Below are 14,275 nucleotides of genomic sequence, written 5' to 3'. Positions count from 1 at the left end.
TCTGTCTGTCTGTCTGTCTGTCTGTCTGTCTGTCTGTCTGTCTGTCTGTCTGTCTGTCTGTCTGTCTGTCTGTCTGTCTGTCTGTCTGTCTGTCTATCTATCTGTCTATCGTCGATCGAACAAAGTGAATGAGTGAGGCTTCCTCCGCCTCACTTATTTTCCTTTCTTTTCTCTCAGCCTTTCTGCCTCTCTTCGTCTCTCTCCAATACAGCCCTCCAACGAGCTCTAAAGGAACGCCATCTCCCCTCTAAAACCCCGTCACGTCATACCTGCCTCACTTTCGGGGACCACCTGGTAAGGGAACTCCATCTCTCGGGTGATAAGTCCCCGGGGTACAAAGGATGCAAGATTGAGGAGCCAGAAACCCAAAAAGGACCGAGCGGGTTCCACTTGCGCACGCTGCTTTAGCTTGTCTCAATTGGCGCGATGCCGATCCCCCTGGCTACTATCAGCATCGCTTCCATTGGCCGCCCGGGGAAAGGGGGATGGGGGGGGGGGGGGGGTTGTATGTGCACAGGCACATTACTTACTGAGTACCAGTACCTTCCAAGTTCCCAACCCAACCCACTGGAAAGGTGTGCAACTCAGTAGGTTAGCCAAGCAATTACAAAGAGCACTACAACAACTAGCCTATATACTAGTTATACTAGGTATAGTCCAGTGATGACCACAAATCATGTTAGTTAACCACACTGTCTTCAATTAGTCACTGGAGGGTTGACATTTCGATAGAACCCCGATGACTTCACCCAGCCTCTTGGGTGGATCGGATCGGCTGTGAGCGCATGGTCCTTCTGTCCAAATGGGAACAATCTCCGTCCGTCAGTTTAATCCTTCAACCTTTCCTGTGGTCAATCCGGGTAGCAGCCGATCCACCTCCCAGATCCCCGGTATCCTTGCGTCCCAGAAAGCGGTTCTTCCCGTGGAACTAATATGTACAGTATTACAGTATTACTACCTTTCTTCTGCTGAGAAAATAAAGGCTGACAGTGACAGCCCATCGCGGATTGAATTCCGTGGGATCGGATCCGGGCTCTATTACCTCACTCTCCATTCTTTCTCCCCTTATTATGGTCCAGGCATACTCTATTGAAATCTTCAGCCCTCGATAAGATCTTTGATATACCGACCAAACTATCGCCCGTGGAACGGACAACCAGGTCAAATGGTTCCTGGAATGATGTGGGTGGTGCATGGACCCAAGACGATCCCCTCCCCCAAAAATAGCGTTTCGGGAGGGCTTAACTCTAAGGGCCTCGGGGAAGTCGGTCCACGGCGGCGGGAAAGAAAGTCAGAATGAATAATGGATCCCTCCTTCTCTAGCGCCAACTACATACTATTTGGAATGACTTGATACGGAAAACGTACTAGTAAGTTGATGGACGCGGCTCAGCAGAAAACAAATGTTAGTGATCAGACTAGTCCCACTGAAACTCTGACAGTCTTGATTGGGCCTGCTACCAGCCTTGGGTGTCTGAATCTGGGCGATTAACCTTATCGGCCACTGGGAAGCGGCGCAGCCATGATGATGGCTGGCTACTACTGCCCACCTGCAAGATCGAGGAGATTCAAAATGGGTCAGTGCTACTAATTACAACTACTATGGAGTAGTACTGGGGGTACTTTCTCTTTCTCGTCTGCTTCTGGATCAATCATTGTTATCATTTCTCACGCAGAAGTCCTAAATAGCCCCGCCTCGTGTCTGAATTATCCCCGTCCCGATCCTCTTTGGGCTGGCAGGGAGCCCACGAATCATACGCCGCCTGGCCCTTTTTTTAATCGGCTCCATTCTTGTTCCTCCCTGGTCCCATGTCATAAATCTGATGGATCGGATTCGACTATCCCTCCTGGGCGTCATCATATCCACTCTGCTTGCCTCCGTCAGCCGCCCTCATGGACCTGCAAGCCTGCAGTACACACGCACTGGACTAACCAGAGTCCCGATAACTTGGTCCACAGAAGAAATGAATGATGATCAGCTGGTAGTCAGCCCGGGTAGTGCGTCTACCGAGCCCATTGTATGCGCCTGTAGCTAGTGTGTACCACTGGCATGGATTTGGGCTTTCTGGGTGGAGTGAGGAAGTGGCTGAGGGTTTCAAGGAGGCTCGATCGATGTTCATCGTGGGTAGTAGATTGGGCTCTCAAGAATCATCTATACGTGACTCCAATAATCCTCGTCATTGCAGGCCCGAAGAGATGTTCGAGAAGACCAGGGAACAGCTACTCCTGATCATTTTTTCTCCCAGATCGAAATTTCATCCTTGCATGCAGTTGATAATAGGCCAGAAAACAGGAGAGTCCCCGGCGGGAAATTAAGAATCTATGGGAGGGAAATGAAATAAAAACCAAATCAACAATAATAATGACAATAATAACTAGGAAGAATAATTATAGGAAAATCTTCCCGAACCTGGATTTTCCCAAAAAGGTGAAATAGTCACCATCATCAGTCCCAGCTAGTATGTTTGATTGATTGATTGATTGATTGATTGCCTGTCTAATTGCTGGATGAAAGATGGATGAATGGCTGTTAGAGACAACAGTCTTGCTCTGTCTCTGTCTCTTATGCTCATCATTTCTTTTTCCCTTGGTTTCCCCCTCTCCTTTCCGTCCAGTGGGTTCGCTATCCCTTCCTTCTTTAGTGGCATTTGATTTTCTTGCTCGTTTCTCGCGCTTCTCGACTCGGTGAGGATGCTCGTCCTTTCCGGCCCTTGGAGGCTGCTTTTTTCTTTTTCCTTCGTCTCGATTTTAATTTCTCTTCTTGGTGTTTTCTTTTTTTTCTTTTTCTTTTTGTCTTTTTGTTTTTGTTTTCTTAATTTTCAATTTATTTTTCTTCTCCTTTCTTTCCAGATTCCAGGCCTTAAATATTTTTTTTCTTTTTACCATCTACCTGGATAGTTCTCTCCGATGATCCTCTCCGCTCCCCACTGCACGCAGGAGAGGAGGAGCCCGAGCAGAAACCTGATACAGGCGCTCGCTTCGCTCGTTTCATTGTTCATGACCTACTACTGCCCTAAATCCGATCTCCTTGATCAATCGGCCCCCAGAGAGGATCTTCGATAGATCCCCAATCGACCGTGAGTGACTGTGTGGTATGGGGCTGGTTCACAGGTTACTCTACTCAGCTACTTGGAACTGTACTATAAGTAATCCGTGCATCCCAGTCCTTCTGCCGCTGGTCCCCCACTCTACAAGCCCCCCTCTTCGTTTCAAGTAGGCTGGATTCCGAAGCAAGCAGCGGAAGCTGACTCCCAATATCTGCCTTTGGGCTGCAAAACCAAGGAGATTTTCAGCTCCCTCTGATTCCATTGGATCTGCATCCACTCTCCCCGACTTATATTTGCCCCTGCATCCTTCCACGCAGACCGTTCCTGCACTGTGAAAACTGCAGCAGCCGCCCAAGGCCTTTCGTTCTTTTTCTCGGGTGATCTTGCACGCTGGCCCATATAGATCCAACCATAAGGTACCTAGCTGGCGGTGTGACTTAGGCATACATGCCCTGCTTCCATTCAACAACGTGGAAAGAGATTTGCCTTCGCAGACAGGTGCGCACGATGATGTTTTAACAGTTCGTACATTTGTGTTAATCATGACTGATTTGTGTGGACAGTCCATCTAGACCGCGTGCGCAGGTTGTACCCGCGTCCTTGTGCGGAAAGTGAAACCGTGAGACCTCCGCGCTCGCTTACCTGCGAGTCTTGTTGGCTTGGATCTCAATTCCCTGCAAGTGAATTGAAGCGACTGTGCACGCAAGTACTAGGCGACCACAAGGTCACCTCAATTCCATAAAAGAAGAAAAGCCACAAAAAAAATAAAAAGAAAGAAAGAAAGAAAGAGATCTTCCTCTCGCCAAGCTGGACTCTTACGCAAGTCCGCCTCTCTCCCCGTCAGCGCATTGGTCCTTGGACCTCGATCCAGTGCGTAGGGGGATGGATGGCGATATCCAACGCATGAAGCAGCATGATCTAAATGCCCGTTTTGCAACCAGAGCCGGGATGACCCGTCGTGGTGCAGCGGACCGGTTCAGACAGGCCGGGCCCCCATCAGTAGCACGTGGAGGTGATGCATCCTCGCACGCCACGGGGCGGCCCCGGATGTCCACCTACCTGGACTATGGATACACAAACAATCCCTTTCAGGACGGTCCGTTGCAGGAGGACGAATTGCAACCATACCCCCCGACGTTGCGCGACCAGCACCAGCGCCAGCAGCACCCGTCAGTGCACCAGCCCTTAGCTCCCTATGACTCCGAGATGGTATACGACATCAGCGGGCAACAAGGCCCAACCCAAGCCACGTACGAGGTGGTGCCACCACCATACTCGGCACGGCAATCTGCAGCGATGGAAGCCCTGTCCAGCCAGTTTGGTGTTCCACAGTATTTCCCTTCAAATGAACCGACAGGCACTGGGGTTCCAGCCGTAGGGCCACCCTACCTGTCATCACCAGTCCCACTGTCCGCTTATAACCAGCCGCTGCCAGGGCCCATGGGACGCTCAAGCGCAGCGCATTTTTATCAAGCAAATATGACCGGACTGACGCCTGTGGGCGCTGGCGGACGATTGGAGCATCAGCAACAGCAACAGCAACAGCCGTCCACTCCTCCGCCGCCACCACCACCGCTGCCGCCGTCGTCGTCATCGCAACAACAGCAACCACTGCAACCGTCGCAACCGCAACAACAGCCGCAACCGATCCAACGGGCCGACTTTGAGTCGGTCAACGTGAGGGAAGTGTATGCGCAGTTTCAACGCGCTGTGCGAGGAACATTTGATGATACGCGCGCTGGCCGATTGGTGGAGGCCAGTCGATCACTCTTGGAAATCTCCGAGTGGCTTGTGACTAATGCGCGGGAGCTCGGTATGTTTTCCTTTAGCGTCCACACCAGCGCGAGTCTCGCCAGTCCCAGACTCCACTTTACTCTCCCCTGATCCGGTCTGTCCACGGCATGCATGTATTGCGGAAGTTTTGACTGTTACCTCGAAACCAAAAGGTACATGGTCGAGTATAGGTAGGGAGTGGGCAAGGTCGAAAAAGGGACTGCCGAAAACATGCGCTTCAATACTACTTCAACGGATCATGAGACTGATGATAGATAAATATAAACATATACATATGTAGGAGTCCTCCGAGATGAACAAACCTTCTATGCCGATCGACTCCAACTTTGGAATGATTTCAATATCTGCTGGCTGGCGCTCTGTCAGAAACAAAAAGACATGGCCGAGGAACTTTTCCAGACAGGACATCAGCCACCGCAGACAAGTCTTCTCAGCGACGATGCGATGGACAACCTCGGTAAAGAGCTGATCCAGCTATGCGATCGAATGGAACAGTATGGACTAGTCGACTACCAGCTAGGCATCTGGGAGGAAGAGATTCTTTCCGGTAAGTCTTGGCTCCAAGAGACATCAATCGGAAACAAGAATTTTGATTAATGGTCCATGCAAAAGTCCTAGGCCAATGTCTCGATATCGTGGAAGACCGTCTCGACTTCTTCCGTTCGCATGCAGTGACTGTAGCCTCACGGTGATCCACTCGGATGTCATCCATCAGCGACACCGACCTGACACCTACTAGTCTAAGACCAGACTCGACTTAGGGCCCGCGTACTTTTGGCAAAGGCCCCTCTACTGCAGGGACTAAATTAGTTAGTTCCTGCCGGAGCGACGCCAGGGCAACGAACTATTGAATGACAGGAATGCCCGACTCTCACGTCCTTCGCTAACTTATCTTGAAATTATCTCTCGGGCTCCATAGAAATGGTCCCCGGATAGGTGATGTACCCGGCCCCCCTGGCTACTCCGAGAGGCTACAACCCAAATCGAGCTCTCGGAAATATCATCCACATGATATCTTGTTAGGTACCAGGACCGCCGACTACATCCGACTAAATCCCGTGGTCCACTTTGTGTCTAGGCTAACAGGATGGCAGAAATGCTGATTCACGAAAGGATGTCAACGCAATCTTATCTGTATTTATTTCTAGTCTTTGGACCTCGTTTCGGTGTTAGGGGCTGCGTAGATACCAATCCGCAGCGCAGGTCTTGTTTTTCTCCGTTTTAATGATGAATGATGATGTTTCAAGTATAGGACGACTGATGGATGGATGAACGTATGGGAGTACGGCGCATTGGAGGGAAGTTCTAGATGATGGATACGTAAACAAATGTACTCTAAGTTACTTCTCTTAATACGGATTTATATAATATCGTATTTTCGATTTCATTCTCCTGCTTTCGGATCCCAGCAAACTCACGTGCTGTAAGTGGTTACTTTGATCCTCACTTCCTCCTCTAAGCTCTTGAGTCGAGGTACTGAGGATGATCTCACTACAATGGCATCCTATCATCCAATTGTGCGATCCCCGTGAAGTTGCATTTCGCTCGGACCGCCAAATACATTGATGGATAATTATATGCTCCCCACCCTTCACTCTACCTAATATCAAGAACTAAAAGCAAAAGCCCACCGAAATACCAATTGATCAAGGAGGAGATTCTAGTACTTTTGTCGTGAAAGAATGTACGTCACGATTGTCGAGATCGAGGAAAGTTGGTTGGTCGATCGACCCAAGTTGATAGCACAGGTGGCTATAGGAGTTTTTACCATGTGGTTTTCCCTCGTCCCGTTCCTGAATAGATGAACGCCACCTACTCCTTGATGGGGCTTGGAGAGTCGCAAATCTGCTGGTGATGGTGATGGAGGTGTGAGAAGTTGTGGCATCTCCTCGCGTTCCTAGATCTCCTTCCGTCCCGCTCCCTCAAGGTCATCCCGGTACTTGGGACTATGCTCTTATTCTTGCTTTTTTCTTTTCTTTTTTTCCCTTTCTATCTCTTTTTTCCCTTTTTTCCCTTTTTTCCCTTTTGCCTCCTTTAGCCCCAGGATGTTAATTTGGCAGGGCTTAGAGCTTTAGCTTGAGGTGCCAAAGTACGGTGTCTGGGTTGGCTGCGCTCGGAGTCAATGGGTACGTATGTCAAGCATTAATTTTGCAGGGCAATCATTCTCTATACTTCCAGGGCAGGCGTTACAGTCTTCCTAATTAGACTCAGCTCTATTCGTTTGCAAGCAGAAACAGCCCTGAGGACTTTAGGCATCTTTCTCCTCCCCCGGGCTTTCAATTGATAGGGATACTAGGGATGTCAGAGTATATCTTCATTAGGGTCTACCCAATGATATCACGGATGGGTGTTTTTGGCTGATTCCCCTTCAGCCCAGCCCAGCCCATCAGTTAAGTAGCTTTGCATGTGCAGTAACTATAAATCATGTGATAACTAGTTCGTATGTAATTAGTTACCTTACCAGCCAAGAGGAGATGACAAATACTGGCTGACATGCATGCATGGCAGGACGCTAGGCCTGAATGGGCGGTGCTGACAGCGGATCTTATCTCCTCCGCTCAATTGAAATTCCCAATTCTCCTTCATATTATATTTTATTACTATTCCGTATTGCTGTTCATTGTCCATTCTCAGCAATCGCCTAGGCGCTAGCATGCAACACATCTATCCGGCGCTGGAGATTTGATGCATGATCTTCCTGACTTTGTGCTGAGTGGCTGGAAGCTACGCGAATCACCATGTCGTCGTCTGCACTATCCCCTGTCCTCCGACATTCCTAGATTGGCGCCAGCTCCCTGGGAGGTCATTTCGTTTATCCTGCCCTGGTCGTAGTTGTTTGCTGGTCAGCCACCACTATCCCCAACTCAATCCAATGGCGCCTTCGGCATTGGGGGAAAGTTCTTCTCGTTTGAACAAATCGGGCAGGGTAAGATTGCAAAAACAGTGGGCCCCAAAAGTCAAGTCTGGTTGCATAACATGCAGGGTATGTCTCGTGCTATCTCAATCGAGCTGGACTTGTCTGGCGTACGGTAAGGACATGCCGATAAAGTGTGACGAGACAAAGCCGAGGTGAGAGGGAGATAACTTAGTTCAAACGAGAGAATTCTATTTGTCCTCTATCGCTCCAACACCGAATCAACCACGGTAGCTGCACGAGATGCACATCGACCGGACGAACCTGTGATGGGTACGGTGGTCATGCTATCAGGCCGTCAATACAGTCACCGCACGTGGTGCAGATGCCATCGGCCTGGGGTCAGGTCTCTGGTAACGCGGTGGAAATCAAGAACTTCGCTTTCTTCCGCTTGGTCACTACCACTGACCTGGCTGGCTTCTTCGATGTTGGTTTCTGGACAGGCAAATTAATCCAACTCGCACACCAATATCCAGTACTCTGGCATGCCATGACTGCTCTAGCATGCGTACACTAGAGTTCATCACGGATAGGACCCCGACCACTGTGACACGGGTGGGCGACACCCCAAATATGCGCTCCGCATTGGTCCACTTCAACAAGCCGATCCAGTCACTTCGCAAGCTACTTTCGGGGCCAACTTTGGCTCGGCTCGACAAATTGGTTGCGCTCAGTACCTGTCTACTGTTCACCTGTATGGTGAGTCTACCGGGTCGTCAATGGCAGGCCTTTATGCATATAGACTCAGGACTCAAAATGGTACATTACTGGAACCTGGGAGTCAGGGATAGAATTGAGTCAGACCATGATCTAGATCTAGATTTGCTCATCGTTGCAATTTCTTAACTCGATACTCAAGCCCGGTCATACCTCCCTAGCGAAAGGAACAAGCTCTAGTGGACGGAGAACCGAATTATTCTGTCGTCCACCAAGGAGCCATTCCATCTCTGTTGGACGCGTATCTCTCTATAGAGCTTCACTTCAACAAGATGATGCGGCTTCTTCTGAGTAAAGACCTCAGCGACCCGACCTTCATTTCCAAGAGTCTGGTCAAGAAGCAGAAATGCATTGACGATTTCCAGCAACGGGATGCCAGATTAAGTTGCTTTCTGTCTACCACGGTTCCTTCTGAGACGAATGACCAAGCCCTCAATCTGCTCCACATCCGTCGCATCTTCGCAGGCGTGTTCCTGTCTCTCGATTCTAGTACAGGCGAGCTATGTCACGACGATTTCATACCAGATTATAGGCAGATGCTTGGGCTGGCAATCAGCCTCTTAGATGAGTTGAAACTCGCCCCCACAGGCAAGGCAGGACGCCTCACATCCCAATACTGCCTCGCAACCACAGTTGCAGAGCCACTGTTTCTCATTGCCGCCCGCTGCCGGAAGGCCACGATTCGTCGCGATGCTCTGCGCTTGCTATAGCAGTACCCTCGCCCTGAAGGGATTTGCGAAGGATTGGTCGCCGCGAAACTAGCTGAAACGATGCTTGAAGGTCGCAAGGGAGGCCGTCAAGATTCATGTACGACAGGACAGTGGGTATGCGGGAATCACCGCCTGGCGGTCTTACACTTTGTCCTGATCGCGGAAAGGCAGATCAAGATCCTGATCCGGACCGTCGAGGACTCGGTATGTGGAAGGGGCGAGAGGGTCTTCGTTACAAGCTATTGGTAGTCGGTTTTGTTCTAGAGAAATAGAGGACCACGTGCTTGCAAGGCCTGGTGGTTCGGAATTCCGTCTTCTCTGCTCAAAAGTGCCACTCCTCCTCTGTTAGCCCCGCAATGTCTGTAAGCATAAATCAATGTGAAACTCGAGAATCTCAAGTGCCACTTCTGCCTGGCACTAAACGGCACGCCTTACTCGTGGCGGGACGCAAGGAAAGAGGGCCGGCCGGGTTGGGGAGTTGAGTGGTTGCCTCGTAGACATACCATCTTTCCTTATGCCGTTGTATGCCATTGATGGATGAGATTCTTGCCTGTTCGTACACCCCTCGATTCCGCCTCACCACGGGTTTCAATTGTGATTCACCTAGACCGCGGGTCCGGCAGAGCAAGGCCGTTTGAGAAAAATGATTCGCTAATATTAACGTATGTAGTCATTCATTCCTATTTACACTCCAGCTCCCCGGGGAGAAACAAGGAGAACAGTCCAACCGCAAAGCATGCAACATATGTCGTCTTACATCGGTGGTGGATCAAGGCTCAGCACAGAAAGGCACACAGATGATCCCACGCGTAATGCGAGCCAAAAATCCCATGAGAATGGGTTTCCGGGCGGGTGGCCGTTATCGCTATTGTAATCATGTCCATGCGAACGGGCGGTAGTGGAGGCGAGGGTCGAGAACCAGCAGGTAGCAGTTGCAGTCGCAGTCGCCATACAGTAGACCGGTAGCAGAAAAGATGTAGGAATAGAGGTCAAGTTTCCATGTCGATTCAAGCAGAAAAATGGCGCAGACGGAAAAGGGAATCATGAATTGTCGTAGCACACACACACACAAGGGCACACAATAACCCACAAAAATCAAATCAGCACGGCAATCTTCACAGCTTCCAGCGCAGTATGTATGAGTATTCGTCGGTCGAGGCAGCATCTAAATTTGATCTATACGACCCCCCTAGAGTTAGGACCACCAAAAACCCAGAAACTAACAATCCAGTAAAGCAACCCTGAAATCAGAGGCATGGAGAAGGGGTAGACATACTCAACGTCATACTCAAACTGACATCCGTGTTCTCCACCATCTCCGTGAACTCCTCGAAACTGATCTTCCCATCGCCGTCCTTATCGGCCTCCATAATCGTTTTGTCGACGATCTGTTGCAGCTGCACATCCTTCAAGTTGTTGCCGACCATCATCTTCAGCACAATGAACAGCTCGCCGTTCGAAATATACCCGTCGCGGTCAATGTCATACACCTTGAATGCAAATCGCAGCTTCTCCTCCTTGTTGCCCTTAGAGCTGAAGGCCGACAGACCGTAGACGAATTCCTGGAAGTCGACATCACCGCCACCGTCCTCGTCGAAAATGGCAATCATTCTGTTTCAAGTCATCGATCAGACTCTGTCATGATTATGCGGGCGGAGCCGGAGAGGCGAGGGGAGGGGTAAACGGCGAAGCACAGGAGGTAGCGAGGATGGAGTAGTATTAATAGGGGATGTGTGAGAACAAAGAAAAACAAAGGGGGGGGGGGAGGGTGGTGAACGGCGTACCTCGTGGCGAGAGGGTTGGATGAAACTTGAGGCAGGGAGAGGAATTCATCGCGATCAATAGTACCAGAGCTGTCCTGTTAAGCCACATAATCTTGTCAGTCGAGAGTCGTGTACGAGATGCTGCACGATCAGACCAACCTTATCGAGCTTCATGAAGCGCTTGCGGAGACGGTCGACTTCGTCGCGATCGACTGCACACACCATTAGTTTAAGCTCTGATCGCTCCCTTGAAAGCACAAACCCACAGTTGGAGGCAGAAACAATGTTGTCGAGAAGCTGGGAGGAACCGACTGAGCCCCTGCGACGGCGCGCATCGTACAGGGCGGCATTGTTGGGCTCACTGGAATGGTCCATGATGTGGTTTTGGTTTCGAACGGAATGTAAAGGGCGGGAACAGAGAAAGAAAAAGAAAAGAACAGGATGGTGAATAATCGTTTTCTTTTCTTCTTTTGTTAGAAAAAAACAATTCAAGAGGATTCAGCCAGGAATCACGATAAGTGAAGTGAACAGAGATGAACGATGTAACAGCTAAGAACTCCGGGCGAGTATAACTAGTAGTAGTTACCAAATGCGGGAGGGCACTGAGGATCCCAAACTTAGAAGTTCCGGCAGCCGATAGAGACTAAAGAAGCACTTTGATATCGACCAGCCCCGCACTAACCTGAAGCAGACAGGCAAGCGAACCCCTGAGGCCGTGCACCGGTCCAAAACAGGCCACTGCCGGGTGACATTGCAACGTCAACTCATCCGCTGGTGCAGAGACCACGAGATTTCCATCGTCCATATCACCCTTCTAACCATCCACTGCCATCACGAAAATACCTCTACGTGTTTTCGCATGATCAGACCTATCCGCTGATACCAATTTTGGGTCCCCCATCCCATGGTCATCGGCCCATCGCGCGCCCCAAAGTTCGTATGACTAGGTACGGGGGTATGGGGAGGACGCGCCCGAAAAAGCTCACCTCCAAGGCCTCCATCCCCATAGTCCGCGAGCATGAAATAGATCTTATTGAGGACGAAATCCAAAATGCCCTGCAACAGATCGAGACCGGTGTCGAGAAGGCGGAGGAGTCGGTAAGTCGTGTTCTTCCTCCGTATCTCACTAGCATCCCTGCATATGTCACGTGACATCATCGCGAACCTCACCCGATGTGAAAATTTTTACACCCACCAGCAAAGGGCCCAAGCACAGTCAACTGACGCCTACGCTCTACAGGAATTCCATTTGCAGGTCGCTATCAGTGCCGCGGCGCAAGGCAAAGTAAAAGATGCCCACATTCCGACCCCGGAGACCGTCCTCAGTAACCTCCGATATGACGAGCTATACCCCCCGGTCTTCTCACAGCCAGCGACATACATTCGCTTCTCCTCCACCGTGGAGGACTGCTGCGGACCTCCGTACTGCATGAACGAAGACGATGATGTGTTCCTAAAGAATTTCAACCAAAAGCGCGATGCCGCCAATCAATGCTCAGAGGACAATTTCGAGGAAGTCATGAGCTTCTTCGAGTTGACGTCAAGGAAAGAGCAGCCGTATGCTTGTGTAGATAACTCTCCGGTCATGAGCTTCGAAGAATTCCAGGAGGCGATGGATGCAGCCGTAGACGACAGCGTAAAGCGTTTCGCCAAGGACATATACGACTACTGGAAGTCGCGACGCGTCAGCGGCGGGAATGAACCCCTGCTTCCGACGCCAAAGGTGAGTTCCTGGCACACACAGCGGCAAAGGCTATCCGATCCGCTAACTGTTCACAGGCTGAAGCTGGTCGGGAAGCTGATGATACCGACCCGTATGTCTGCTTTCGAAGGCGTGAGGTGCGGCAGACCCGCAAGACTCGCGGCAGAGATGCGCAAAGTGCAGATAAATTGCGACGACTCAGAAAGGAACTGGAAGATGCTCGACAATTGGTTGCGCTTGTACGTCAGCGTGAGTTGGCGCGCAAGGAGATGCTTGCCATCGAACGACAGATATTCATGCAGAGATCCGAGGTCAAGGATATGAAGAGGAAACTCAATATCAAAGACGACGACGAGGATCTCATCAACCAGAGGGTAAGCGTAGCTGAGACCTGCTTTCAAGCCACAGTGACTGACCACGCTAGCAGCCGAAGAAGAAACCGGTTGAAGCGCCGGCCGTGCAGCGCCCGGCACCTCCGCAGTTGCGCATGCCTCCCAAGACGGGCACGCAGCCAGCAGAAGACCTGCTGTTGCTGGAAGATGTCCAGACGGAGAAGGAAAACGAAATTATCCGCGACATCAAACAGAATATCACGAAGCACATCAAGTGGAACGAGGGCTATGTGGATTTCACCCGCGCGCCACTGTCCCCATCGCCTGAACGGACTTATGATGCTGCCTTCCGCCCTGCTATCACCACCCAGTTACCAACGCCACCGTCGTCAGAGTCATCCGACAATATGACGGACTCAGCTATAGATACCCGCAGTGCCATTGCCCTCCATAAATTAGGTCCAGATGCCATGGAACTGAGTGAGGATCCGAGCAAAATGCCCTCGTTCCGGAGACGTATAGGACGCGGGGGTCGTTTATTCATCGATCGCCGAAATCTTGCGGCTCGTTGTAGAGTTGAAATGGATCCGTGGAAGGCTGATCGATTCAAGTACGATCAGGAAGATTCAGATGAGGAGCTCGAATATGAGAGAGACCAATTCGATATCCAGATCATGCAACATCGAGCCATCATGGCAGCAAAAGCTCGCGATCAAGCGGCAGCGGCAGCGGTTCAAGCTCATGCGCAGGCGCAGGCGGCCCAAGCCCAAGCTCAGGCCCAACAAGCTCAACGAAGGTTGCAAGCCGAACAACTCACGGCCAACAACAATTCACCAAGCGGGGGACAGGCAGGGGGGTCTAATCCCGGGCCTGGTGCCGCTGTCTCCACGTCTGAGACTTGAGCTGGATCTCTTCTCTCGTCTTCTCCCCTCCCATCTCCTGACCTTCCACCCCTTATTCTTTTAATCTCCTTCAGTCCCACGTTCAGCACCTGGCAGGTGTCATCTGTCATCGTTTCCGTCTTTTACCTCACCTGTACTTTTACTCACGCCATACCCTTATCTCCCACTTTTATTCTTCCTGGGTCGCTGGTCCCGGAAGGCCGGAACGCAAGTGAAGACCAGGGTAATGTTGCCGGATGGATGCGTTTTTCTTTATGACATGACCCCTGATCTTATGCAACTGCCATTGTACATAGCCTGCTCTGTTCCTATTTTCTTCTTCCCTTGAGCAGTCGATAGACTCTGTACGGATAGCGAAGCGATGAAGTCAGTAACGAAGAAAACAAAGAATAAT

General features: G+C 50.6%; 4 protein-coding genes across 4 annotated transcripts; 3 read left to right on the top strand and 1 right to left on the bottom strand.

The window, feature by feature from the left end:
- Positions 1-3,494: 3,494 nt before the first annotated feature.
- Positions 3,495-5,533, top strand: BP01DRAFT_371806 (uncharacterized protein; the record flags this gene model as incomplete). Its single annotated transcript, XM_025576689.1, has 4 exons — positions 3,495-3,545; positions 3,855-4,860; positions 5,122-5,388; positions 5,460-5,533. 4 exons carry the CDS (start codon positions 3,495-3,497, stop codon positions 5,531-5,533), a joined length of 1,398 nt encoding a protein of 465 aa, XP_025434214.1.
- A 2,180-nt stretch (positions 5,534-7,713) lies between these two features.
- BP01DRAFT_413933 (uncharacterized protein) lies at positions 7,714-9,442 on the top strand (the record flags this gene model as incomplete). The annotated part of the gene is made up of 5 exons (XM_025579025.1): positions 7,714-7,784; positions 7,990-8,230; positions 8,275-8,586; positions 8,730-9,156; positions 9,202-9,442. The coding sequence occupies 5 exons, from the start codon at positions 7,714-7,716 to the stop codon at positions 9,429-9,431; spliced, it is 1,281 nt and encodes a 426-aa protein (XP_025434213.1). The 3' UTR covers positions 9,432-9,442.
- A 772-nt stretch (positions 9,443-10,214) lies between these two features.
- cnaB (calcineurin regulatory subunit B) lies at positions 10,215-11,548 on the bottom strand. Its single transcript, XM_025570851.1, has 5 exons — positions 11,212-11,548; positions 11,105-11,157; positions 10,967-11,040; positions 10,459-10,793; positions 10,215-10,358 (listed from the first exon to the last, which is right to left on the bottom strand). Exons 1-5 carry the CDS (start codon positions 11,318-11,320, stop codon positions 10,348-10,350), a joined length of 582 nt encoding a protein of 193 aa, XP_025434212.1. The 5' UTR covers positions 11,321-11,548; the 3' UTR covers positions 10,215-10,347.
- Positions 11,549-11,723: 175 nt separating this feature from the next.
- On the top strand, positions 11,724-13,881 carry BP01DRAFT_389505 (enhancer of polycomb-like protein 1; the record flags this gene model as incomplete). The annotated part of the gene is made up of 4 exons (XM_025577928.1): positions 11,724-12,043; positions 12,186-12,668; positions 12,725-13,021; positions 13,075-13,881. The coding sequence occupies exons 1-4, from the start codon at positions 11,885-11,887 to the stop codon at positions 13,879-13,881; spliced, it is 1,746 nt and encodes a 581-aa protein (XP_025434211.1). The 5' UTR covers positions 11,724-11,884.
- Between the last annotated feature and the right edge of the window lie 394 nt (positions 13,882-14,275).

This window comes from Aspergillus saccharolyticus, assembly GCF_003184585.1.
Source record: "Aspergillus saccharolyticus JOP 1030-1 unplaced genomic scaffold BP01scaffold_5, whole genome shotgun sequence".
NCBI classification, from domain to species: Eukaryota; Fungi; Ascomycota; class Eurotiomycetes; order Eurotiales; family Aspergillaceae; genus Aspergillus; species Aspergillus saccharolyticus.
The sequence above is the reverse complement of the archived record's forward strand: the minus strand, read 5'-3'. Positions and strand labels throughout refer to the sequence as shown.